The sequence below is a fragment of the Drosophila eugracilis genome, unplaced genomic scaffold (genome assembly GCF_018153835.1).
Source record: "Drosophila eugracilis isolate 14026-0451.02 unplaced genomic scaffold, ASM1815383v1 contig_75, whole genome shotgun sequence".
NCBI lineage: Eukaryota > Metazoa > Arthropoda > Insecta > Diptera > Drosophilidae > Drosophila > Drosophila eugracilis.
Genome location: NW_024573645.1, coordinates 1,447,075 through 1,470,936, shown reverse-complemented (window position 1 = coordinate 1,470,936; position 23,862 = coordinate 1,447,075). Strand labels below are relative to the sequence as shown.

Sequence of the window (23,862 nt, the reverse complement as noted above, 5' to 3'; positions counted from 1 at the left end):
TCACTGCCTGAAACGATCTGAAATGAAACGCTCAGAGATGCCCGCAATAACAGCCACCCAATTAATTTCCACAAGTTGCTTATTTCTTCTTTCGCTTTATTATTTATTCACTTTGATTATAAAACTGTCAATATTTACACTTTTGCACAGGTTTATTCTGCCATAAAAATAACGAAAGCACCGCCGCACACACAAATTTTTCTCGCCGGCCCTTCTTTTCATTGTTTTCCAGGATTCTTTCCTTGTCACGACTCGTCCTTTAGCTTTTCCATTCAGTCACCTGCCAGCTGATGCATATAATTATGGAAATTTTAAAGCCCCTAACAGTACACCCCGAACAAGCACAAACAAAACGAAATGAAAAATCGACGCGCAAAGTAAATACGCGAAGCAAAGCAAATGAAAATTTTTATAAAAATAAGCGTCAAGATATTAGCATAAAGTCGAGACAAAACAAACGAATATACAAATTTAGCATGCATATTGATTACTTTATAGATTCTTCAAGTTCAAAACTATATATGGGGTTGATTGATTTTCCGTTTGTCTGTGTTTTGACGAATAAATATATTTTCGTTTATTTTTTATTATATGAGATATTCTTTTTAATACTCATCATAACTCATCAGTAATTATTAAACGTATTATTGCTTCGCCAGCAAAACCTTTTTCAGGAATATTTTGTCAGTTTGAATGGCCGCCAACCGGTTGCACGAGGTGGCAACACCGACAGTCGATTCCTCTTCCTTATTAAAATCGATAACAGAACAGCTGTTTTCGTCGCTCTCTCGGGAATTTTATAAACGTTCTTTTTATTTATTTTGCAATTTATTTATTTTCTGTGAAATCTTTCGGTTAAAAATCAAAGTCGAAACACATTAATATTGTTAGGAGGCTTTGAAATTCAAAACCGGTCGATTTGAAGCACCAACTAGTACAAAAGTGCTTCATTTGTCAAATGTGATTGGCATATGCCTTAAATTATAATAAATATTTCCATATCGGAGTCGAAATGTCATTCGATTGTTAAGTATTCCAAGTTATGAGTGAACCACAGCAGCCAGGAGACTCGGCAGGAGCTACCTCAAATGCCGGTGAGGACTCAGGCAATCGGCCGGCAAGCAGTGCTGCCGGCGGAGGATTCGGCAACTCGGCTTCGGGTTCTCGAGGCTCGAGTCCCAACAGCTGGTGAGTCTTTCATATTCTCAGCAAATGAAGAACATGTTTATTTACAAATCAGACATCTTGGTATGAAAAGGGTTTTAAGAAACAAATTCATTTTAATTATTTTCTTTAAAAACTCAGTTCCCTAAGTTGAGAAACATAAACGTCTAGCTATTTTTGAAGAGTACTTACATTAATTCAAAATAAAAATAAATGTAGTTTTATTGCCCCTTAATAAATGGTGATATTGTATTTCGTTGATTCTCTAACTTCTCAAAATCTTAGACTAAGGTTGAATCCTTACAAAAAAAAATGCTAACGTTCGCAGTCTCCTGACTTTTCCCGGCCTTTTTTCTTTTATGATAATGAGGCCAGGCCACTCACGTGCCTACTAATTTTATGTCGCCCCATCTTTTCTCAGTGCCGCATAAATATAATGTGTTGCGTACGAGATTTTTTTCAGGCTGCCCTAACGCCTCGTTAAATAGCTTACCTAAACGAATTTTTTCGCTCTGTTTTGCATATTAAAGTGGTTGTATCCTGCAACTTTGAAGTTGCCATCTAAGCGTATTCAATAGATACATCCTTAGAAAAATGTTAAGACTGTAAAGTAATTGATAATGTGATCTTAGATATTTCATAATGATGGTTAAAGCTGATTAAATATTATGATAATTAGAGTTACTTCAAACTATATTGATATTACATTTCGTATCTAACATCAGGTATAATTATGTATTATTAATATCAAAAAATGTTTAGTGCTATGATATTTTCCCTTTAAAAGAACACCCCAAGTCGTTTTCAGCCCACATTTTCACCCATGAAATATCATCAAATTATTAGGTTTATTGCCATTTAGCACCCATCTCGCACCCTGACACGTTTGGCAACATCTGCAGGCATTCGCTTAGAAAAAAAAAACTGGGAGAAAAAAAGGCTCATAATAAATATAAAATGGCAAAAACGTGTCGATTTCCTTTAACAACTTGAAAATGATTTGTTTCACAGTCTGCAGAGCATATTAACTTCGATTTTCAATTCACAGCAGACTTTGCCACACATCAAAACATGGCATATGGAGAAAACTCGAGGGTGGTACCCTCATCATCAGCCTCCCAACTACTTGGGCAATTTTTTGCCAGTTAGGCAAACGCAAAATTCCATTTTGGCCGCAAAAGTTGCAAACAATGAAATTTGGTAGAAGGAGACTCGGTTTGTTTGTTTGTTTGCTGGGCCAAAAACCAGCTTGTCTCAATGACGTTGGTCCTTAGCCATAACCTGCGGCTCTGTCAGCTCCATCTTGTTAACCAAACAGCCCGAACTCCATCGTCCAAGACAAAGGACATACAGAGGATCTGGCGATGCCAGCTAAAAAAGTCTAATTGATGGCCCTGTTCGAACCTGCATCTTGACCATTTCCGTTCGTCTGCGGATATGCATGTCTACTCAATTTTCCGGCAAATGAGTCTCCCCCTTATCGTCCTTAAGAACAACAAAAATTGATTGGAATTTGCAACAAGCGGATACAAATTTTTTCCCTTCACCTCATTTCTCACATTTTTCTGCTACTGTTTTCCCATGTCCTATTTTTTTCCCCATTTGTTTCTTCCCTTCGACACGTCAACACTTGTCTTTTGTGGCTTTTCCTGTTGTTGCCTTTTTTTTTTGCCCATTCTATTCTCTATATGTATTTTCCTCAAAAGGAGGCAACACTCATAAATGTCTAAAAGTGAGAGGTGCATATATCGGTTTTTTTGAAAAGGGATTTTAGGAAATTAATACTGAAAAACCATTACAAATTTTGGGATTTATAAAATAAGAGAAAAAACCAATCCTATCATTGGATTGTTTATTCATAACTATTTGCAATGCAGGACCTATAATAAAGTATATAAAATCATATACATCAAAAGGTATTTCAAATTCCAGTTGTTATTTTCTTCCCTTTTATCAAAAAGAAAAATTGACCAACGGAATTAATGCAATTAATAAGCTTCAGCGTCACATGTTTTCAAACCTGAACGCTGTTTTTTTTCTATGCTTAAAAATGAAGGAAAAACTGTCGGAAAGGTAAAAATTAATTATAAACAAATCTTTTCATGTCACCAACGGAATTTTCGACACTTTTGGCGCATTTTTCAGCTGCCCAGCCGAAATTTCACAGCAATTTCCACGGTTTCTCCTTTTCCTCACATTTTTTGCTTTAACAACAGCTTCCCCTTCGGAGCAATTGTTTAGGGTCACTCAAAAGCACATTTCACTTATTATTAGCTCATTTATTACCCACCAAAAGGCGCCTGACCCTGGCAGCACCTGGAAAAACTTTGTGAAAAATGCTGGCCAATACAAAAAAAAAGGCAGAAAAAAGTACAAAATATAAAGGAAAAAATCCCTCCTGAACTTCCCCATCTGCTCCTCTCGTTGGGCACCTTAAAATTAACACATAAATTTTCAAGTGGGTGGCCAATGGCCTGCGGCTGGCTATCCACGAGATACTTTTAGACCTGATGGGGATTTTTTTTAAATCATAAGCGTAGCAAAAAGGGGATGGAGGGAAGTAATCAATTTCAAAGGGAAGAAATAAAAGGTTAGGATGAAAACTCAAAAAGAGATTTCAAATCGAAACGCCATTTAATATTATATTTTTTTGTGAAAAAGCATTAAAAAATCTGATTTTTCTAAATAAAAAAACTCTCCTTTAGCCTACGCCTCTGCTTGTGGCTTGGCTGTCATTGAAATTTCCGTGTGAGTGCGTTCAATGTTCAGGACCCAACATCCATTCCACAGAGAAAACCCTCCGAACTGGGCAATTGACGTTGAAACTACGTGACGTACAAAAGTAAATTGTATCTGCGGGATTTCCAATGACAGTGACTTTCCTTTTCTCGTTTTTTTATTGTGTGCAAATTGGCCACCTGACTTTCCCCTCAACGCATCTCTTTTAATTATAGACCACTAAATTAAAATCCGCACAGAAAATAGGAATGGGGCATATTTATAATGTCTGCCTTCATTATCAACTCAAATGCAGGCCTTAAGCATAAAAATCAACTTTACCACTCCCCTTGAGTTCAGATAACAAAAGAAATCCCCAAGACTGTGAAGGGAATAAAAAGTAAGAAAAGGTTCTTAGCAATGCGGAAATAAATAAACGTCGCAACTTTCTTGAAATCTCGGGATGGGAACATTTTGAATAACAAAATTAACAGCAGCCCCAACTTGCAACCTCTATTCCTTGTTTAGTTATGCATTTCCTATGCCTTCGTTTTTTTTCTTTTATTTTAATTTTTTATTTATGTTTTCCACAGGCGGAAGAACAACTCGCGACCCTGGAACCGAGGACGTGCGGACAGGCAAGTTTTTCCTTATATTTTTCTTCGCTTTCCCTTTGTTTTGTATTTTTTATCCCTTCGTGTCATTTGTTTGTCTCTCCCTCTGTTTGTTTGCTTTGCGTGAGCTCCTTGGCTTAACGCACGCTTGCACCTTTCCCGCCTAACCGAAACCCAAAAGTCGGGCTATAAGCACTCATCCTGCCACAGGGACGATCCCCCGGTGGCAGCCACATTATTAACACTTGACTAAATATGCATTTCTTGGGTGGACGCCGTTGACAGCGCCAGAAGCGTTAACAAGGTCTGTCCGCTGGCGTGGGTGGGGAAGGATAGGCAATGCCAAAAGTCGCCGCAGGAAGTCTCTTGAATCTTTTTAAAAAATTGTATATCCATTTTTAGAGAGATATTTCTATCAACCTGATTTGTTTTAGTCAAAAGTTTATTAATATCATTTACTGATAAACTTCTCAACCACTAATTGATCCCCTTGCTAACCATTTTTAGGAATGTCATAACTACCTATTTAAAGTTTTTACTCTTAAATACAACCTATAGATGGTCTAAAGGGATGTAGCCTCAACCCTCATTAAAATATTCTATTGTATGTTATGAGTTCGGTAAGAAGAAAGTAAAATATAAAGAAAATATCAATTACGTATACGTAATTTTAGTTCACTTTTTCATAAAACAGCAACATGCAGCATGCTCAGTGAAGATATGATATAGATATAGATATAGGTCTTCTACAATTATCGTTGTAAGTCTCAGTTAAAAAACGCGATATTTTTAACGAACGCATTCCCAACGTGTAACTGTAAATCGTTACCCACCACCCGCCCAACCGACGCGAGGGGCGACAGCCGCTTGACGTACGGCTCGTAGCTACCGATTACGGCAAAGGTCCGGACCCTGGCCTTCATTATGATAGTTTCTTATTCCACGTACGCGATCAGCAAGTTCAGACACCCATCTCAAGGATTTCCCGGATAATTTTGTTTGGAATCGTGACATTAAAGCGGATCACAAGCCCCGGATCAAGCGGACTAGGCCAATGTTTAGCTCTTGGAACGGGATCATATGAAAAGTTAAATACGAACGATACCAATTGGTTGTCTTTCTTTGAGCCCTAAGTGTTCGGATTCGGAGTCTTACAGTGAATGTTATTTAATTGTAGTTGATCTTAAAAACTAAATTGCCTATTTAGATGCATTGTCCCTAGTTGTTTGTGATGGTTTAGGTAAGGATTTCTAGATTCTGAGAGATATGGCTAATACATTGACTATTGGCATACATAGTGGCCCTACCATTGATTACATATCGTTTGATTGTTATATTTAGTTGATTATATGACATTATTTTTCTATTGCTTGATTTTTGGCCCTTTTAGGGTTTGATTTCGTTGATTTGTACCGCTTTAAGAGATCATTTTTGTATCCTTGCGTTTGTGGTCGTGCAACCTGTACTTTCATCTGCGAACTCATGGTGTCGTACTTACAGTAGGTTCGACCCAAGCGAACTGACTGGTGGTGCGATGAAATGGTTGTAGTGGCCTTAGAAGCCTTAAAGCTTAGTATTCAGAATGTTAGTAGAATGCGATTTCTGAAAATATATTTAAAATATATTTTTGAGCATAGTTGGCTATCTATAAATGCAGAATAAGCTTGGGTTAGACCAGTTGATTCGGATAGTTCAGTCACATAAATATAAGAACTAACTTAGAGGTCTACGAATATATTAATTGGAATGAGAAAGGAGTTGAATTTTTCATTTATTACTTGTTTATTATCTGTAGTGTATATTATGAATCTGGTCTAACTTTTCTGAATGTATACATTCTTATAATATAACGTTATTCTGTAGTATTTGTTAGCTTAAAGATCCACCTATTATCTAGGCTAATGTAATTGTTATTTTTTATCACTTAATTTCAATTTAACGTATGATATAAATCACGATGAATCACATTTTTCCTTAACTTCGATCTCATACTGTAAGTGATCCGAAAAATTCCACCACTCCTAGCACTCTATTTACCACACTCACCACCCATTCACCTTCTTAACTTTGTAACTCACCTTGCTGAGCGCGGGGCTCACACTCGCGTCCGAAATATTGGGCGCACCCAATTGCCGTCGCCTTGGTGAAGCTGCTGCGGAACTCAAGGAATTTCGATATGATTCTATAGAAACACTTTTTTAGTTTGACTCTTTTCCGTAGTTCCCTTATTTTGAGGGGTTCCTTTTTTGGCGGCTAGCTTCTTGGGAGATGGAGTTAAACTCGAAGTCGGGACTCTGGTAGTTGAGACTCAACTGAGCCCGTGCACATGGCCTAACTGACTTTTATAGCGAGGCCGTCAAATGGCATGCGCCGAAATTTCATTCATGCTACATAGAGCGGTATGTAAAGGACACCCAGGATCCCCATTCCTCCAGTCGGTGTCTTGCTTATTGTATTGTTGTATATGCAGTTTACCAAACAAAAATGCCAACACACACACTCTCACTCCGACCATGGCGCCGAGAAGCATGCAACAGCCAACCAGAGAGGCATCTCGGATTGCAACGGTACAACGGTACAGCGAAGAAGTGAGAGAGATGGTTAGAAAGAGCGAGACCGAGAGAGCATCTATTAATTGCACGTGCTGCAATTGTTGTTATTATTGCTGTTGTTGGGTTTTATGTTGTTTTGCTTGTATTTTATTTTATTTCCAGCAGCATTGCTCTTTATCTCTCTCTGTCGCACTTTCTCTCTCTCTCTCCCTCTCCCTCTCTCGGCTGTCGTTCGTGAGAGGCGAAGTGGCTAAGCTCTCGTTTACTAGGATTTCTCTGCTCCTTCTTGGCCTGTTTACCGTTAGTCGCACTCGGTCTTTCCAGCTCGCTCGTTCGTCCTTCGCTCTGCCGGCGTTGCAAGCGAATGGTAGAGGGGAGGGGGTAGTTGTGGGTGGTTGGGTGTGCTCAATAACCCCTCCCATCCTCTTCCACGGTTGCATCCTATTTAGTTACATTTTGTTGTTGTTGCTGTATTTTGCATTGTTTTGTGCTGTGTTTTGTTTTGCTGCAGCTCTCGGGCCGTGACTTCGTGTTATGTACCGTTATGATCGTCGGCTCGTCTCTCGTTCGCTGCAAGCGTTGTAAGTGTATATGTGTGAGTGCTGTTGTCCTGTTGTATAGTTGGTTATGTACTTGCTGTTGCTGTTGCCGTTGCAGCTATATTGCCATTGCTGTATGTTGTTGTGCTCTCTAAACTTCGCCCGCCCCCAATTGAAAAAGGAAAACACCGAAATCGTAACCGAAGCCACTAACGGTACTTCCCCCAAAACGAGCTGTCCGGCAGTATTGTGTTGTGTAGTGTTGTGTATTGTGCTGTTGTTGTTATAACGGTAAATGCTCGATTCGATTTGGAATTTCCCTAAATTTATGGACTGAGTTACTAATAAAGGCAGATAAACGTAAATAAATAATTAAATAACTTTGGAAATTTTAAATTTTTGGAAAGATTTAATAAAACACATATTCTATATTTTAAGAAAATATACATATGTATATATCATGAAGGCGTTAATCTTGCTCTTAAAACTCTATTCTTATAAAAAGCGTTTTGCAATTTGAAATCATTTAAATAATTTCAGGTTAGAATATGAAATATTTAAAAAGAACAACTGGTTTTATACATTTATTACATTCGCATCGCAAATTCATTTCTTTAAAAGGAAAGTTATATCGCATGATATTTCCCTACTGAACTTTAAAGAAATATCCTTAAAAGGTGTGAAATTTTTGGTTATAAATTTGAACAAAATACTATTTCACCAAAAAGGCAAAGTCGCCACTAACTTTAGATTACATTTTTTTATATTAAATTTCCCAATAAACCTCAACTCCAATGAAAACTCTAAAACAAACAACCAATAACCGCAGAAAAAGTCAATCACAGCGAAACGTCAACAATCGCAGGCGACCAACACACCAACTTCCGTTTCCGGTCTGTCACCGCAACAAAAAAAATTCATAGCCTAACACGCAGGCTGATTTATATTTCACTCACACAATTCCACACCCACACATTCGCACTGCCACGCACACGCCGACAAATAGGGGCAATTCATAAACAATTAAGTGACACTTTGAGTTTGACTGGTGTGTGAGTATCGCAAAGGGAGGCCATTTAACGCCAATGCAATTATTGTGATTGAGTTAACTTTGCCGGATTTCTGAATGTGCTCGTGAGTGTGTGGTCAACAAACGAGTTGTTTTTGCAGTGTGTACAAAGAGAACAAGTTAATTGCGAATATATTTTATTTATCATTGTTTAAGTGATTGACAACCAAGTTGTTAAGTTAGACATTTTATGAAGATGTTTAATCTCTGACTGAGCTTGACTGGTTTTCCCCAAAATAAGCCTTTTTTAATGCTCAAAGAAAATCATTAAAAATATTGAAAAAGTCTTGAGTTTTTATGTTAAAAATTTACTGAATTCAAACGAGTTATCTGTATAATATATGCTTAGTTTATACAAACATTGAAATCTGTAGAGCATTTCTTATATTTTATAGCCCTTCAGAATGAATGTTATCATCCCTCTCCCTAGAAATTCCAATCAAAAAGCTGGAAAATTTCCCCCATCGAATTTCTTTAAGTTTACTGTCATTCTTCACAGTTCCACTCTAATTAACGTAAACAATTTCCAAAGCTCAGAAATAATCATAAAAAATATCCTGCTGAAATCCGATTAGGCGAGAGGCTTGTCGGCGCATCTGGCAATTGAAAAGTTTGGAAATTTTGCGTTTTTCTTATTCTTAATTAAATCCAGAGTACTTTCATAAACTTTTATTATTGTTGCCCATCATCTTGGTTGTCTTCCATTCCTTCTTTGCCCTTCGTTTCAGCATTTGTCAATGTGGCAAAAGTGAACAATTTTTCATTATCGAAGGCGATAGGAAAATGACAGTAGCACCAAGTGCCTCATCTTCATTTTCCTTTTCCTGCCCGACAAACTGCTGGAGTGTCAAATCATAAATATGCATCTAACGTTTATCTAACGTCTTTATAGCTCAATCCCCCTGGAATTGTCTCTGTGTTTTGCTAGGGAGCAAAAGACAAGTCCTTGGGCCACAGATAGAAGTAGACTTAAAAGTAATTTTACGTCTGACTAAACATTAATGTGCTCAATATTTTATTGTTTGTTTGTTATTTCGTACTTTTGCTGTTTCATGGAGTCTTCCCTGTTTTCCCCAAAAAGTCTAAGGCACTGAGTTGATTATGCGGGAAGCTTCGAAAACTTTTTGGGAAGCTGCAATTTTTAAATGGTTTTATTCTTTGGTTTTGGTTAACTGAACAATAAATAGCTGGGATCTAGACTTTACTTTCTGGAGTAAAGAAACAAAATTGCAAGGAAGTTAAACTTGGAAGCCTAATGGATAATGTTTTGATTTGATTTATTTATTAGGTGCAGACTTTAATATTTTTTAATTAACATTTGCTTGTTTTGTTTATTTTATCTACAAATCATAGTCGTTAATGCAATTGTTCTAAAATACTCTGCGAATGAACTCAATTTGTGCTGAAACAAGCACCTTGTCATATCTTGCATAACTTCCATTTACCTCCCCCACTAAAGCCGAAAATAGCTACCAACGAACCAAACTTGACCACAAGTTGCCTTTCACTTGGCCAAAATGTTAATTTGGCTTGTCTTGCAATTTAGTCGAACACCTTTTTTGGACACTCTTGGCCACCCGTAATGCATATGGGGATGTAGCTCAGATGGTAGAGCGCTCGCTTAGCATGTGAGAGGTACGGGGATCGATGCCCCGCATCTCCAATTGGATTATTTCCTTTTTTTTTGCCAAACAAAATACGCAGACGTCGGCAGTTTTGTCTATTGCATTCTGGGACTTATGTGTCGGGGAAGAAGTTGCCACTAATGAATATTCAAAGGTTGCTTTGTAGCTGCCAAGCGAGCATTATCCGTGGAGTCTCATTTCCGCATCCCTTAGATGCCACCCCCATGTCGACAATCAAGACGCGTAATTTGATTTGCGCCCTCATCACGTTATTACACTTAGAAAATAAAGGAATGAGATTTTACTTACTAACTTCTATTAATTGGGAATGATTCATCAAATAGTTAACTAGTTAACTTTTTTATACGGAAGTATTACATTAAGTGATGATAAAAACATAAACGACACTTTTTAGTTCAACTGTTTGAAGGATTACATGATGCTTTTCAAGTGTAGTTCAAAGCCTGGTGAAATGGCTGAGAGAACACATTGTCGCACATAAATCAGCACAATATGCCAATGTTTGTTTACTTCCCTGCATCGTTGAGAACTTTGCCAGCAATTAACCAGACAGCCGCAGCAGTCAGAACAGTCAGCATAGTCCGATTCGGAATCTGTACAGGAGTTGGAGTTGTCAAAGGGCGAAAAACATGGTCCCAGGACTCCACTGGCAACTTTACAAACTCCTCGAATGTCTGCAGTAGCTGGGTTTGGTGTTGTAAATGATACATGATGTGCTATTTATGAGCAAAAGCTTTTGTTTTAATTTTTTCCCTACCTTGGTTTTTGTTTTTCACATTTTCTGCCAGGACTAAGTTTTCGCCGTAAGCTAGTTAAGCTTGCGTTGTTTTTCTGTCGTTGTTAAAATTTATGTATTTATTTCTAGATTTTTAATTGTTTTAAGTGTTTGGCCTGTCAGGGCTTGTAGTTGATTTTTGCGAGTAAAAAAAGGATATTGGAGATGCGGGGCATCGATCCCCGTACCTCTCACATGCTAAGCGAGCGCTCTACCATCTGAGCTACATCCCCGTGTTGTGATTTCCTAAAAATTGGTTCGATATACACTACTTTACTCGCTCAAAGGTGGACAATTACCGGTAGTTACCTTCAATTGGTATGCCAGTCGACAAATGACCTGGTTACCGTTTCGTAGGCCAAGTCTGAACTGGTTTGCAGCTCAATGTTGTGCTTGGGGTGTGGCATTTGAAAGACATGACCACGCTTCAATTAAAGACAGTGGCGCTGTTTAAGGGGGGCTATCTATGGGTGTTTTCTATTATATTTATAGACTGAAAATCAAAGCAACTAATACCAAAGATAGCTCCATGATTTTTCTAAGAATTCTTTATAAATATATGTTCAATTAATTTATTCAAAATTTATTTCACTACCAAAAAAAAAACTCATAAGAAAAGGAAATCACAAAATTCTCCTTATACTTTTGGGAAAAGTAAGAAAAATCCGAGTTTTTCCTGCTTTACTTTAGCATTTGACAAAAAAATTAATATGCATAACGCATAGCGGAAAGAAAAAATAAACTTGGGAAAATATATGCAGTGATGAGTGAAAAAGGATGCCAGTTTGGTCCTGTTTGGTCCCAACAATAACACGTCCCCTTATCGGAACCGGAAACGGTGCTCAAGAAAAAGAGCCTGGGAAGGTCCGTAGAAGTCACGGTGGCGTATGTGACAAGTCCTTCGTAATGAGCAGGAAGAATGCACGTAGACAAGAGAGAACCTACTGCTCAAATCAAGCCAAAAAGTCGCCCTCAACTAATAAACTTCTCCCAGGACCAAAGTCAATTAAAAAAAGGAACAAAAATTGTACGTGACACCCCGAGAGATAGACAGTCCAAGAAAAGGCATGGAATGAATTGAAGTTTGAGGAATGAGAGTGTGCTGCTCAAGTTCTGAAATACTTGAACTAAAAAGACGCAGACTGAAATTAAAATTACACGACGCTTGAATAACTTTGACTGTACTTCCACCTCCCTTTCGTTCCGCTGGCAGGTAAATGCTGACAAAAGTTTTTGAGGTAGCATTTCTTTTACGATTCGCCAGAGAACGAGAGTGGAACCAGCTAAGAAGGAGATGTGCCACTTGCTACGTTTTTGTCATTAATTTTGTATATCATTGAGTTTTACGAGGCTCATAAATATGAAAACGTTTAACTCTTGCTGCCTGAAAACAAACTTGTCGTGGGGGTTTCCTCCTCCTTAAACACTCTCTCTCCTTTGCCGCGTTTTATATGAGACAAACTAATTGTCTTGTACTTGTAATGTGTTTTTAAGCGCAGCCACGCTTCCCACATGTTTTCACAATGTTCCGCCGATAAACAAGGGGGGATTCGAGATTTTTGTGGGGCGGCGGCAGGGGTTGTAACAATTAGTGGAGTGACTTGAAGGGTTCGGCTCCTTTTCTCGTGTGCAACAGCTTGAGGTAATTTTCAACTTTTACTCGATGCTTTGGCGTTGACAAGAAGCGTGTTGTTTTGTTTGGTTTTAATTAAAGCCCAAAACATATCCAGCTTGAATGTTTTGGGAGTCCTTCGAAGGAATCCCCCAGCAGGCTTAGCTTTTGTTCACAATTAGAAAGGAGATGTGTTTGCGGCAATGAGGTTTTACTTGAGTTTTAGTTTACTTTATGGTTTTTAATTGATTTATATTTGTAATTCTTTTAAACTTGGTTATTATAGCAGCTCTAAACTATCAAGTTGCTGAAGCGAATCAAATAAATTCTCATTTAGATTCCATAAAGATTCGCAAGACTTAAACTTTCTTACTTTTAAATTTTTAATTAGTTCTTGTTACAAACGACATTAACGAAAAAGGCAACGGCTAAGATTTGTGGTCGTATATTTTAGCATTTCTTAACGAGATTTTTCGAGGCGAAAAAAAAAAAAAAAAAGACCAAAGGAATTTGCACCTTTGCATACACAAACAGCAGAAGAGAAGTTTTGGTGGATGGGAAGTCCTGTGGCATGGGGATGGGGTCAGCAGTACTGTGGTTATAAATTTTAAATCTGTTAAATTAATGCAGCAGCTTTCTTTCATTTCGCCGTCCGAATTCTTGCGTGCCAAAAAGTTACGAGTAAACTCCGCCGAGCACGTAGCTTGATTACATTAATTATTCCTTTATTGTTTGCAAAAATTTTCACCTTTCGCGGCGTTTGTAATTGTAATTAATTAGAAAAATGGGTTTACTTACAATGTATATTTTTTCTATATTACTTACAGTGGTCCCTTTAACAAGAGAGGGGTAAGTTAAGAAAAAAAAACACGTTGAGTGCGTAATTATTCTAACCAACAATAACATGTTGTAGAGGAATTACAATCAAAAGCCATATCCACGTTCAGATTACGGAAATCAGGATCAAACTGACGACCCTAACCCAAATCAGCAACGCCAGGAGAGAGATTTTACCAAGAGAACTGATTTTCAGGAAAGAAATCCTCGATATTTCGATGAAAGATTCTCTGGCAGGAACACAGATTATAACTACAGAAACTACAATCGGAAAAAGAAGTCTAAGAAAAATCGAGATAAACTCCGCAGATCGCCTTATCAATGGAATAGACGAGATGGCGATAATTCCTTCAAATCACCTCCTCGTTATGATGAAAGTGGTTTAGACTTAAACACAGTAACACCAAATGACTTAAAAAAGGAACATAGCTGTGAATCGAAAAGTGACTCTCAAACTCAAGAACACCAATCTGATCAAGTACATCACAATGAACAAGTAGCAAGTGAAAGAAACGATAAAGAACAAAGTACAGTTGCCTCAGAAGAACGAACCATACCCTCTCCTATCACTAACAACGAAGAATTTGAAAAGGCTCATGAAGCTTTGCAGGCTGCAGAAAACACTCCAAGTAGAGAAGAACCATATCAAAGATCAGGAGCACAATTGTTGGGAGAGGAATTAAGTCTGTCCAACTCCAGTGAGAACACTTCTACTACAGAGTCTAGTCAACCAATTCAGCTTATCAAATGTCGTCCCCTAACCCAGCTACTGAGACAGGAGCTCTTTGCAGTCACTCAGGAAAATCATCAATCTAAACCTTTTCTTCTTAGTCCATCTCCATCCGCCAGTCCCATTCGCCCAAACTTTATAGCCAACCAGAGATATCGTCGAAGGACGGTAAGTCGCTGTAATTATAATGGTGGAAGTTTCGGTCAAGCTGAAGATGATGAAGAAATCATCAATGATCGTATCGCTAGTATGGATAAGGAGAGTCTAAAGTACATCATCAACAATAGTGACACCATCTACGAAGAACACTTACAACTGCAAGCCAGGAGGCGTATACGCGACGTGATTCGTCAGCAGCTAAAGAGTATTGAGTTGGAACAGCCCAAGGATAATTGTGTAGAAGATCTGGTCGAAGACGAAATTGTAGATGCCATTAAATTGCCCGACCTCCTGCTGCAGGAGATCCAAAAGTGTTTCGGCATAAATATATCTGAGGGTCAGAGAGCTACGACTTCTAAAGTAGATAACCAAGCTAAAACAAAGAGTAAAAATTCTGTGGAAAGTTCGAGATCAGTCAAAGACAACGAAGGATCTAAAAAGGGTTGTAACGAAGCAGTGAACTTTGCAGGAACCAGTAGGGTTAGTAAAGAAGTAACGAATGTTAAAGAGTCTAGGAATACTATCAAAGATAGTACAACAATAGAAACTAGTGAGGATAGTCGGGAAAGTACTATTAGTAGTGAGAAAAATAACTCTATCACTGCTAGTATTCAATACAACAAGTTAAATAAAGTTAACCATCATCAAAATAAAGAAGTTGAGGAGATCAATAATATTATAGAAAATGCTAAAAATGTTCAATATAACTCTATAAAATCTATAAGGGACAGAAAAAAAGATTTACAAGAAAGAATTAGAAAGAGAAAGGAAAGGCAAACCAAGAAATTAGGGAGAACCATTCAAGAAAATGATAACACAGTAGAAGATAAAAGTAATGCACAGATCCCCGAGGGCAATGACCCACACAGAGCCCGAGCATTTGCCACAGAATCCACATATTCTTTGAAGAGGTCCAGGTATCTGGCACCAGCCGATGAGGTCAATACATTGCCAGGGTTATGCCAAGCTAAGACTCGTACGGCGCTATTGCCAACTCCCACAGAAGGAAGGTTGCCAAATTGGGAAGAATGTTCGAACTCCAAGAAAAAGAAATTTAAACCAAGTCATTCACCTATTAAAAAGGCCAAAAAATTAAAAACATCTATTGAATATCCAAATTTTAATAAAAACGAAAATAGTAGTTATCAATCACCTTTACCGAAATCCAAAAACGAAACAACTGTAGTTTCTCGTTCTGAAAACTTTAAACCCATTGAATGTCCGAATTCTAATCAAAAGGACTGTAAACCAAGTCAAACACTTAACAAGGAAACCAAAAGAAATTCTGATGAGGAAAGCACTATGTTACGTTCGCCTTTTGAAAGCATTACTACCATTAAAATGAAAATCAAGAGTGAATCTAGCAGCTTACCAACAAAAGACGATCATGAACTGCCGAGCTTATCTAATAAGAAGATTACATCCATCGAAAGGGAGTCTAGCAGCTCACCAATCATAGTAGTTCCTTTACCCTCAATGGATGTTATTGAGCTGATGAGCTCATCTGATGAAAATGATAAAGAGGATAATTTTGGTGCGGTGGATATGGACTTAGATGAAACTGAAGAGGAAGCTCTAACTCAAAACGGAGAGCAAAGCTTAGAAGTATTACCTCGACCTGAACCTCCGGTTATGGATAATGCTGATAGTAATCATTCCACCAGCTCCCAATGTAGCAGTGAATCTACAAAAAGACGCCACAAGCTGAAGCTTCAAAGCGACGCAGAAAATGTGGTGGACAGTTTCGAGAAACTGATTCTCCCCAATCTTCGAGAAGCTCTCACAGATCGCTACCGCCGGCAGCATTCTAGTAGCCTCCAAAGCCGACTGCACTTTATCTCCTGCGTCGTAACAAGCTCCGAACACAACTCGCGAAGCTTTAGCAAAATCGAGGTAGCCAAGATGCAGATGAATCTCAAAGCAGCTGACAATGGCAAAGCCATTGAATTTCTGCTAAAGGAGATCGTCAATGTGGTAAGTCTGCAAAAGCAGCGACGTCGGGAGCAGGATGATGAGCAGAAGCTTGCCAATTCTCTTAGTCCCAAGAATACGAAATCTCCTGTTAAGGCAGCCCCTAACGCGTCATCGTCACCGTCAGTCGAGCGGAGTCCAACAGCATTAAGCCCTCACCAGTGCTCTTCAGCTTCAACATCTCATCAGAGCACTCAATGTTCTCCAGCCCTTCTAAGTAATACCAAAGACGAGGATATACGTCAAAGCCCTTCACCTAGTCGGAAAAGTCCTTCATTGCTGCCCAACTCCCAAAAACATGATCATATTACCATAGGACTACCATATTTAACCTTGGATCCCAACCTACACCATTTTCCTTCTGGTACTTATCCACGTCTAGGTGTTGGATCACATATAACCGAACCCTTGGATCAGAGTTTGGTTGATATCGATCGGCGTTTGCTAGAAAATCAGAATCGCCGCAGCATTCTCGAGGAGATGATCATGAAATTCCAAAAGGAAAAGTCCGATCTGGAGATGGTCGGTCTAGAGTTGCAGAGTCGGAAATTTCTCCTACTGAACTCAATGATTTCCAGAGGTGTTCCTTCTGCTGCATCAACTGTTAGCACCAGGATCTCACCACCTCCAGCTGAGAATAGCCAGGATTCAACGCAGGAGGAGAGTTCTAGCAGAGGAGGTATAGCCAGACGAACTAGAAGCAGGACTAGATTAAGAACTAAGGTGGTAAAACTGTTGCCCAAACGTCAGGTTAGAATACAGAAACGAGTTGTCAAAAGAAATAAATCGGCCGAGCTAATAGCGCAATTACAGGAAGAGATTGCTCATCAGGATGAGTGTAATAAAAAACGTGAAGAACAAGACAAGGAAAAGGATTTAAGACTAAGCATTCAATCAAATAACGAGGAAAAGCCAATGAATGAGTCAAATTATGAACAAAAGACCGATTCCTTGCCCAGCGTCAAACCTACGCAATCGCGTCTGAACAAACCAAAGGCCAATCCGACCCATCAGCCTCTGGCTATAATACCACCGCTATCACCACCTCCACCGCCACCCGAACCAATCTGTCACATGTCCTTCGACATTCCCCGCGGTCACCACTGGTCAGAACTTAACTCACGAGAGCAATACAGAAATGGTTTCGTACGGAAGGGAAAACTGCGCGAGGTGTTAAGCCCTATAACCCAAATAAAGATCTACAGGGAGTATGTGATAGCCGCGGCTGAGGATGGGGATATCTACATGTTCCACCTGGTCAGTCACAAGCTGATACTACAGGTTACCAAACACAGTGAGGCCATTACGAATATGTGCCTCAACGAAAAGGATTCTACTTTGTACACCACATCCCTGGATGGCTTTTTTAAGAAGTCTTCGCTGCAGGTGGATTACCTAGATTCTCTCCGAAAATCGTTTTTAACTATTTTGAAATCCTTACAGAATCTGGAGCGGGTTATAGAAACGGTGTACTTCAAGGAGCCACTGCAATCGATTGACATCGCTTGGGGATTGGTTTTCATTGGCAGTCGATGGGGTATAATCTCTACCTTCAATGATGTGGTAAGTGCAATCGCGAAATTTAAATATATTTTTAAAGGATCAAGACATCTAGAATATTCCCTATTTTAATCGTACTACACACCATATTAGTTTCTAAGTAAAATCTTCATACAATCCAATCCTTTACCCTCATATAATCGAGACATATAACTCATTTAGACCTCCCATCTTGCACAGGTCAATCAATCAGTCTCTCAATAAATTTTCGCCACTTAATTTGACTCATTAAATATTTATCTGTCAAACAAACACTTGAACAATTTCAATTAAAATATTGAACTGCGACTTGCGAGTCCTGCCAAAAGGACAGCCTCCACCACACACAAGACGACTCCACACCTTGCCCGCGCGCCAACAATAACACCAGGAGTTAACGAATTGGCAATGAGCAAAGCCAAAAACGAAAGTCTAGACAATGGAAATCAAATCGAATTTATTTTTCATTTTTTTCACTCTTCGCGAATTTAACAAATTGGATAGTAAGAAGAAGAAATGCGTAGAAAGGGAGCTTTGGTCCTGAGCTGATACTTCATTAGAATATTTCACATTGAGGGTAGAGTAGAGCTATAAGTCTTAATTCTGGCAGAAATTCGATTTATGGCTGCGACGTGCTGATAACTCATGGCTGGAATTTATACTGCGTTTATTTCTTTTGTGCACGACTGTACTTGTTTAGGGAAGGAGAAAACTGAAAAAAGTACAATTTTACTGAGGTAACACTAGAGATGATGGCTTATATGGGTATAATTAGGTATAGTTGTAGAATGGGTACAATATTAGGAAGTAAAGAAACTTTTTATATATTAAGGTACAATTATAGCATTAATAGTGGGTAGGAAGAATACTCCATCCTAAGTATTAGGCTTATATGGGTATAATTAGGTATAGTTGTAGAATGGGTACAATATTAGGAAGTAAAGAAACTTTTTATATATTAAGGTACAATTATAGCATTAATAGTGGGTAGGAAGAATACTCCATCCTAAGTATTAGGGGTAGGAGGCTAACACTATTATTTAAAGAGAAGGGGGCAGAACAACTAAGTTTTTAACTAAGCTAGAGAGAAGGCAACTGTACTTGCAATTGTATTGCGAATGAAGGCAACTGTACCACCAATTGTAGTGTGGGTGCTGGCTACAGTAGTTGAGGGTCTGGTACACGTAGGTGCCGTCAAGAGCTTTAGTTATTTGGTAAATATGCGAGGATGCCACGCCCCATATAGCAGGAAGCACATAGAGGGCGTTACTGGTATTGCAGTTTAAGCCAGCCTTGCTGCTATTGCTTGGTATTTAGCTTTGCCTGGTGTTTTGTGTTTTATTGTGCCCTGTTTGCTGCACGTTGTTTGGCCGAGAACTACGAGTCCTAGGAGTATATAGCCTTCTAGTTAAAACGGGGTATATGTATATGTATGCACCTAGAACCGGGGCTGGGGGTTAGTTGCAACAAACAACAGCAAACTGCAGCACTAGCGTTCTGTCTTGCTCCCACACTTATTGGGAAGAAGGATATTGCTTTCTTGCTCGCTACCTCTCTCGCTCTCTCTTGACTCCCCAGTGCTCTCTATTGTTGTTTATTTAAGTTTTTATGTGTGCCTGTTTAGTTAACGGTATATTTTGCCGGCACTGACTCTTCCTCTCTCTCTCATTCGCTTTTTTTCTGCGCATGTCTTATGCGCTGCACTTCACCGTTAGTTGCATATAGTTACTGCCATTCGTTAGTTTTTTGGCAGCAGCAAATAAAATGTTTATATGCTATTTACTCAAAACAATTTTAAATAAAATACAAGCCGACGAAGCTCTCTCTGTCTCTCTTTCCAGGACTCAGGCAAATAACGGGACTGCGCTCTCGCCTATTCTCTCCGTGCTGCAAGTGGGAGAGAGCCTTCCAAGGCGCTGCAATTGGAATTGTCTTCGTGCCTGTTGCTTCCTCTCTCATTCTTTCTCTCTCGTCCTCGTAGCTCCTGTTTTTGTTGTTGTTGTGGCGTGGGCTTTTCTTGCTGGTTGGCTCCTGTTTTGTTGTGTTGTGTTTCTGGAAACTGACGCCCTGTCTATGGGTTGTTGTTGCCAATGTGTTGGTGTGCTGGTGCGCTCGTACCGCTCTCCCATTGGCCGATTTGGCCAACTCGGGTTGGTTGTTTGTACTGTTATGTGTGGTGCGCCCCCCTCAAGTGACTGTAACTCTTTTTTCGTGTTTATGTGAGCTTTTCTATTGTTGTTCACATAGTTGGGTGGGTGTGGCAAAGTGGTATATCTCCTGCAGGCTGCAACCACTAAATAAACTCCACAGCGCCTCCACCACTGCAGTGTATCTAATTTCTTCTCCCACAAAAGCAATTTATTTGTATTTTCTTGCCTTGCACATTGCGCCTGGACGCCATCTTGCCGAATGGCTAAAGACTAACGGTAGATAAAACTGCACCATATCGTTCCATCTCCTTCCATTAACCGTACTTTTTGATAGTAGCGTGGTCGATACATCATTGGTAGTTTTCTTTTTTATGACATTTTTAATGGTTTTTGGGTATACAAAATGTTCTTTGCCAAAAAACGAATTTTCTCAGAAAATGAACACATAGAAGTTTTAGATATTTTAATACAAATTTTGATTAGACCAAAATATTTAAGCTTTAGAAAATTATAATTTTTTTTTGCGTTTAGCTTCAAAAAACAAAATGTAAACTTTAGATAGGAATCTATCTTATCTTATAAAAAATATAAAACGAATAAAAAGTCAAGTCAAATCCAACAGATATTCCCCTACATTTTCTTCACCTTTAGAAATGTATAAAAAGGTAGCTTATCTAATCATATCAACATATAAATATATACCCAAGTCTTTAAAAATAGTCCGTACAAAGGCAGTGTCTATTTATAAAGCCAAAGAAAATGTTCAGTAGACATTGGCATCTTTTGACCATACCGCTTTGTTTACGATTCCACACGCATAATGTCATGACAATGCACTTCGGGAATTTTAATGAGCACGTAACCCTAGTAGGTGCAAAATCAAAGACAGGCAAATAAGTGACCAAACCTTGTAAAGGGCAATAAAAGTGGTAAACTCACAACGGGGATGTAGCTCAGATGGTAGAGCGCTCGCTTAGCATGTGAGAGGTACGGGGATCGATGCCCCGCATCTCCAGAAGGATTTTTTAGTTTTTTCTTTTGCACAAACACTTAAAAAATGATTCCAAGTCATTACATTTTCTTAAAGAGATTTTTAGAAACATCATCAATAAGAAATATACCATAAGTGAAAAAATTATAACTAGCAAACTTATATTCTAACTTAATCAAAACCATCACCATTATAAACTAAACTTTTGATTTCCAGACCAATAAGGTGATGGATATGCCTTTGGTTTCAACCGGCCAGTCCATTATTGCAATTAAAGCCACCAAGGAAGGTGTACGAAAGATAATTGTTCTTGGATGCAAGGGGAACTTTGTCCAAATACATGATGCAGCTAACGGATTACTACTACGTCGATTGTGTATTCCAGACGGTTTAAATGTCTACAGTTTGCTTTTAAACGATGGGCACATTTACTGTGGTACTCAGAAGAACGAGATCTATCAATTGGAGTTTAATGTAAATAAAACAAACTAAGTTTAAGTTGACCTGCTATTAACTCTAGGTTTTATTCCCATTTTAGACTGGCGTTTTGGTTAAAAAGCTAAGCTGCGGCAATGGAGCAGTAGGCATTGTATCCTATAAAGAGCGTTATTTGCTAGTTGGCTGCTACGATGGCTTCATTTATGTCCTAGACAAGGTAACTGGAGCTAAAATGGGACGATTCGAGGGTGCTGGCCGTTTGGTTTTAGCCCTAACAGTTGCAGGCGATAAAGTAAGTCAATTAGTAGTAATGACTTTTGTTAACAAAAAATATTAATATAACTTTCTCCAATCACACAGATCGTCACATCTTCAAAAGATACCTCACTGGAAATACTGGAAGTGCCCGCAGCCATGATAAATGGCCATTGAGACGCGTATCATTAATTGTATAAATCAGTTTTAATATAATATTTTTACACACAATTGTTTGTATAATACAAATCAATGAAAATAGTCTTTGATCGAGGATTTATAATTGATGTCTCTATCTTTACAATTGATTAATTAATTAATTAATTTTTTTCGTTAACATGCAATTGCAATTTTGCAGTTGATTTTCTTGAAGAATATTTCTTCGTCGTGAACAAAATATTTAGCAATAAAAAGAGAACCACCAGTAATAATATGATAATACGTATAGAAATATGTAGTCACTTGATTTGTCTTTAAGGAATTTGAGGAGCCCTCACCGGTCGTACATTGGTCTGCATTTGGTGAAGCTTCTGGTTGAGCTTATGCGTGTGGTCACGCAGATAGGCAATTAAATCGGCCTGCTTCTCCAGCAACTCTTCAATATCGCCTCCGGGTTGCATGAGGCCCAAAGAACCACCAGCACGGTCTGCACCTCGTAAAACGTCAGGGGGCATCTTGGCGCTGTTGAACTTACGCACCTTGTCTGGAATAAGCATGGGCATTCAATTTATATTTATATTTAGCTGAGAACTAATTAAAAATTGCAGTAGAACACCTAACTGGTTTTCAGCTTACTGACTCATGTATTTAAAAACACGAAAGCCAACAAAGAGAATAGCTTATGCCAACTTAATGAGTCAATCCCTTTCTGAGTTTGTAGATAATGTCATTATTCAAAATCTAATTTTATCACACTAAATGTGAATTATTTCCTAAGGGAAATATAATAAAATAATTCCTGGTCTTAAAGATAGGAACTATTATTAAATACCCGAATTCCAGAATTAAGATTTTCTTTGCATCCCTAGCTTTCTTTAGGCGACTTCTTACCAATGTACAAACTGTGAGAAATAGCCAGCACCAGATTCTCGGCTACGGTAAAAGCGGTCACATAGCTGACCGGGGACAACCAACCAGCGGCGCAGTGCTCCCAGAAGTTCTCCGCGTAAAAGTGGTGTATCAATGCCTGGACGGCCAATAGCGCTGAGTTCCACAGGGAGACCAGCTGAAGGGGAATACCCTTCTGCATGTTCGTCTCGCGGTGGAAATCGTGATAGCCTTGCATGCGTAGATTGTCGTGTTGTTTTTTCACAAAGTGATCGAAGAGCTGCAAAGCGAAATTGACATTGAGGCAGGTCTAGATTAACAGATTTGCCGATCGGTATACTTACATATGTGATGACCCAGAATGTGGCACGTAGGTAGAGCATTATGAAGTAGGCATCGCAACGCCGATCCGTCGGGAACGATGCTGCCAGTACGATCCCCACAATTGAGATTACAGTGGAGATAACCAAATGTAGACTGTGGGAGAATAGGGAATAGGCTTAACTATGTGCATTATCGGCTTTTTAGAAGCAGCAAAGATGATTCACTGCCGCCGGCAGAAGTCACTATGATTACCCGTCGCCCCCTAAATCACCTAAATGCGGGCACTGTTTTCAGCTTATAGCTCCCATTGTCGTTAGAGAATAGTACAGGGTCTAGAAGATGATCCGTATCGTGGATGTGTGCGGGGGATACGCCCGGTTGTATAGCGGCTCCTCCTGTTGTTGGTGGCTCCATTTGCACGGTTTCCAAATGCGTATATTTCGAATTAGATGTGCTTTGTTTATTAAGGCCGCAGGAAAACAACACTTATTTTCTTAAGATGTGGCAACACTACAAAATGGTGGCATCGCTCTTATGTCGTTCGGTTACTTGGTAACCCTGAAGTGTCAACAATAAACTTGCTGTTATAATTTGAATGTGAAATTTAGATTTTTAATAATAAAATGATTTCCTTTGTAAGCATAATAAGATTAAGAGATCTTAAATGTATTCATTTTTTTTGTTTACAAATTGCTTGGTTATATTAAATGCCTTTTAATACATTCATAAGCG

General features: G+C 38.8%; 2 protein-coding genes and 3 non-coding genes across 7 annotated transcripts; 3 read left to right on the top strand and 2 right to left on the bottom strand.

Annotated features, from left to right (window-relative positions):
- The first annotated feature begins 712 nt into the window (after positions 1–712).
- LOC108111566 lies at positions 713–22,023 on the top strand. 3 transcript variants are annotated; one of them, XM_041819474.1, is made up of 8 exons: positions 713–1,188; positions 4,476–4,520; positions 13,517–13,538; positions 13,603–17,772; positions 17,830–17,949; positions 21,283–21,540; positions 21,605–21,796; positions 21,865–22,023. In XM_041819474.1, exons 1-8 carry the CDS (start codon positions 1,043–1,045, stop codon positions 21,934–21,936), a joined length of 5,025 nt encoding a protein of 1,674 aa, XP_041675408.1. In that variant the 5' UTR covers positions 713–1,042; the 3' UTR covers positions 21,937–22,023. The 3 variants fall into 3 exon arrangements, with proteins under 3 accessions (XP_041675408.1, XP_041675409.1, XP_017076577.2); XM_041819475.1 differs by lacking the exon at positions 4,476–4,520; XM_017221088.2 differs by lacking the exons at positions 713–1,188; positions 4,476–4,520 and adding an exon at positions 7,351–7,629.
- Trnaa-agc lies at positions 10,247–10,319 on the top strand. Its single transcript has one exon. It is a non-coding gene; the product is annotated as a tRNA-Ala (tRNA).
- Trnaa-agc lies at positions 11,238–11,310 on the bottom strand. The gene has a single exon. It is a non-coding gene; the product is annotated as a tRNA-Ala (tRNA).
- On the top strand, positions 21,018–21,090 carry Trnaa-agc. The gene has a single exon. It is a non-coding gene; the product is annotated as a tRNA-Ala (tRNA).
- Positions 21,948–23,631, bottom strand: LOC108111567 (transmembrane protein 192). Its single transcript, XM_017221089.2, has 4 exons — positions 23,402–23,631; positions 23,151–23,283; positions 22,810–23,086; positions 21,948–22,462 (listed from the first exon to the last, which is right to left on the bottom strand). The coding sequence occupies exons 1-4, from the start codon at positions 23,542–23,544 to the stop codon at positions 22,233–22,235; spliced, it is 783 nt and encodes a 260-aa protein (XP_017076578.1). The 5' UTR covers positions 23,545–23,631; the 3' UTR covers positions 21,948–22,232.
- Between the last annotated feature and the right edge of the window lie 231 nt (positions 23,632–23,862).

Bases quoted from the DNA above. Each gene is read 5' to 3' on its own strand.
- LOC108111567 (XM_017221089.2), bottom strand. From the start codon at position 23,544: ATGGAGCCACCAACAACAGGAGGAGCCGCTATACAACCGGGCGTATCC. The intron at 23,284-23,401 runs GTGATTTAGGGG...ATTCTCCCACAG, and splicing joins AAAACAGTGCCCGCATTTAG to TCTACATTTGGTTATCTCCA. The intron at 23,087-23,150 runs GTAAGTATACCG...TTCGCTTTGCAG, and splicing joins CATTCTGGGTCATCACATAT to CTCTTCGATCACTTTGTGAA.
- LOC108111566 (XM_041819474.1), top strand. From the start codon at position 1,043: ATGAGTGAACCACAGCAGCCAGGAGACTCGGCAGGAGCTACCTCAAAT. The intron at 21,541-21,604 runs GTAAATAAAACA...TTCCCATTTTAG, and splicing joins TCTATCAATTGGAGTTTAAT to ACTGGCGTTTTGGTTAAAAA. The intron at 21,797-21,864 runs GTAAGTCAATTA...CCAATCACACAG, and splicing joins TAACAGTTGCAGGCGATAAA to ATCGTCACATCTTCAAAAGA.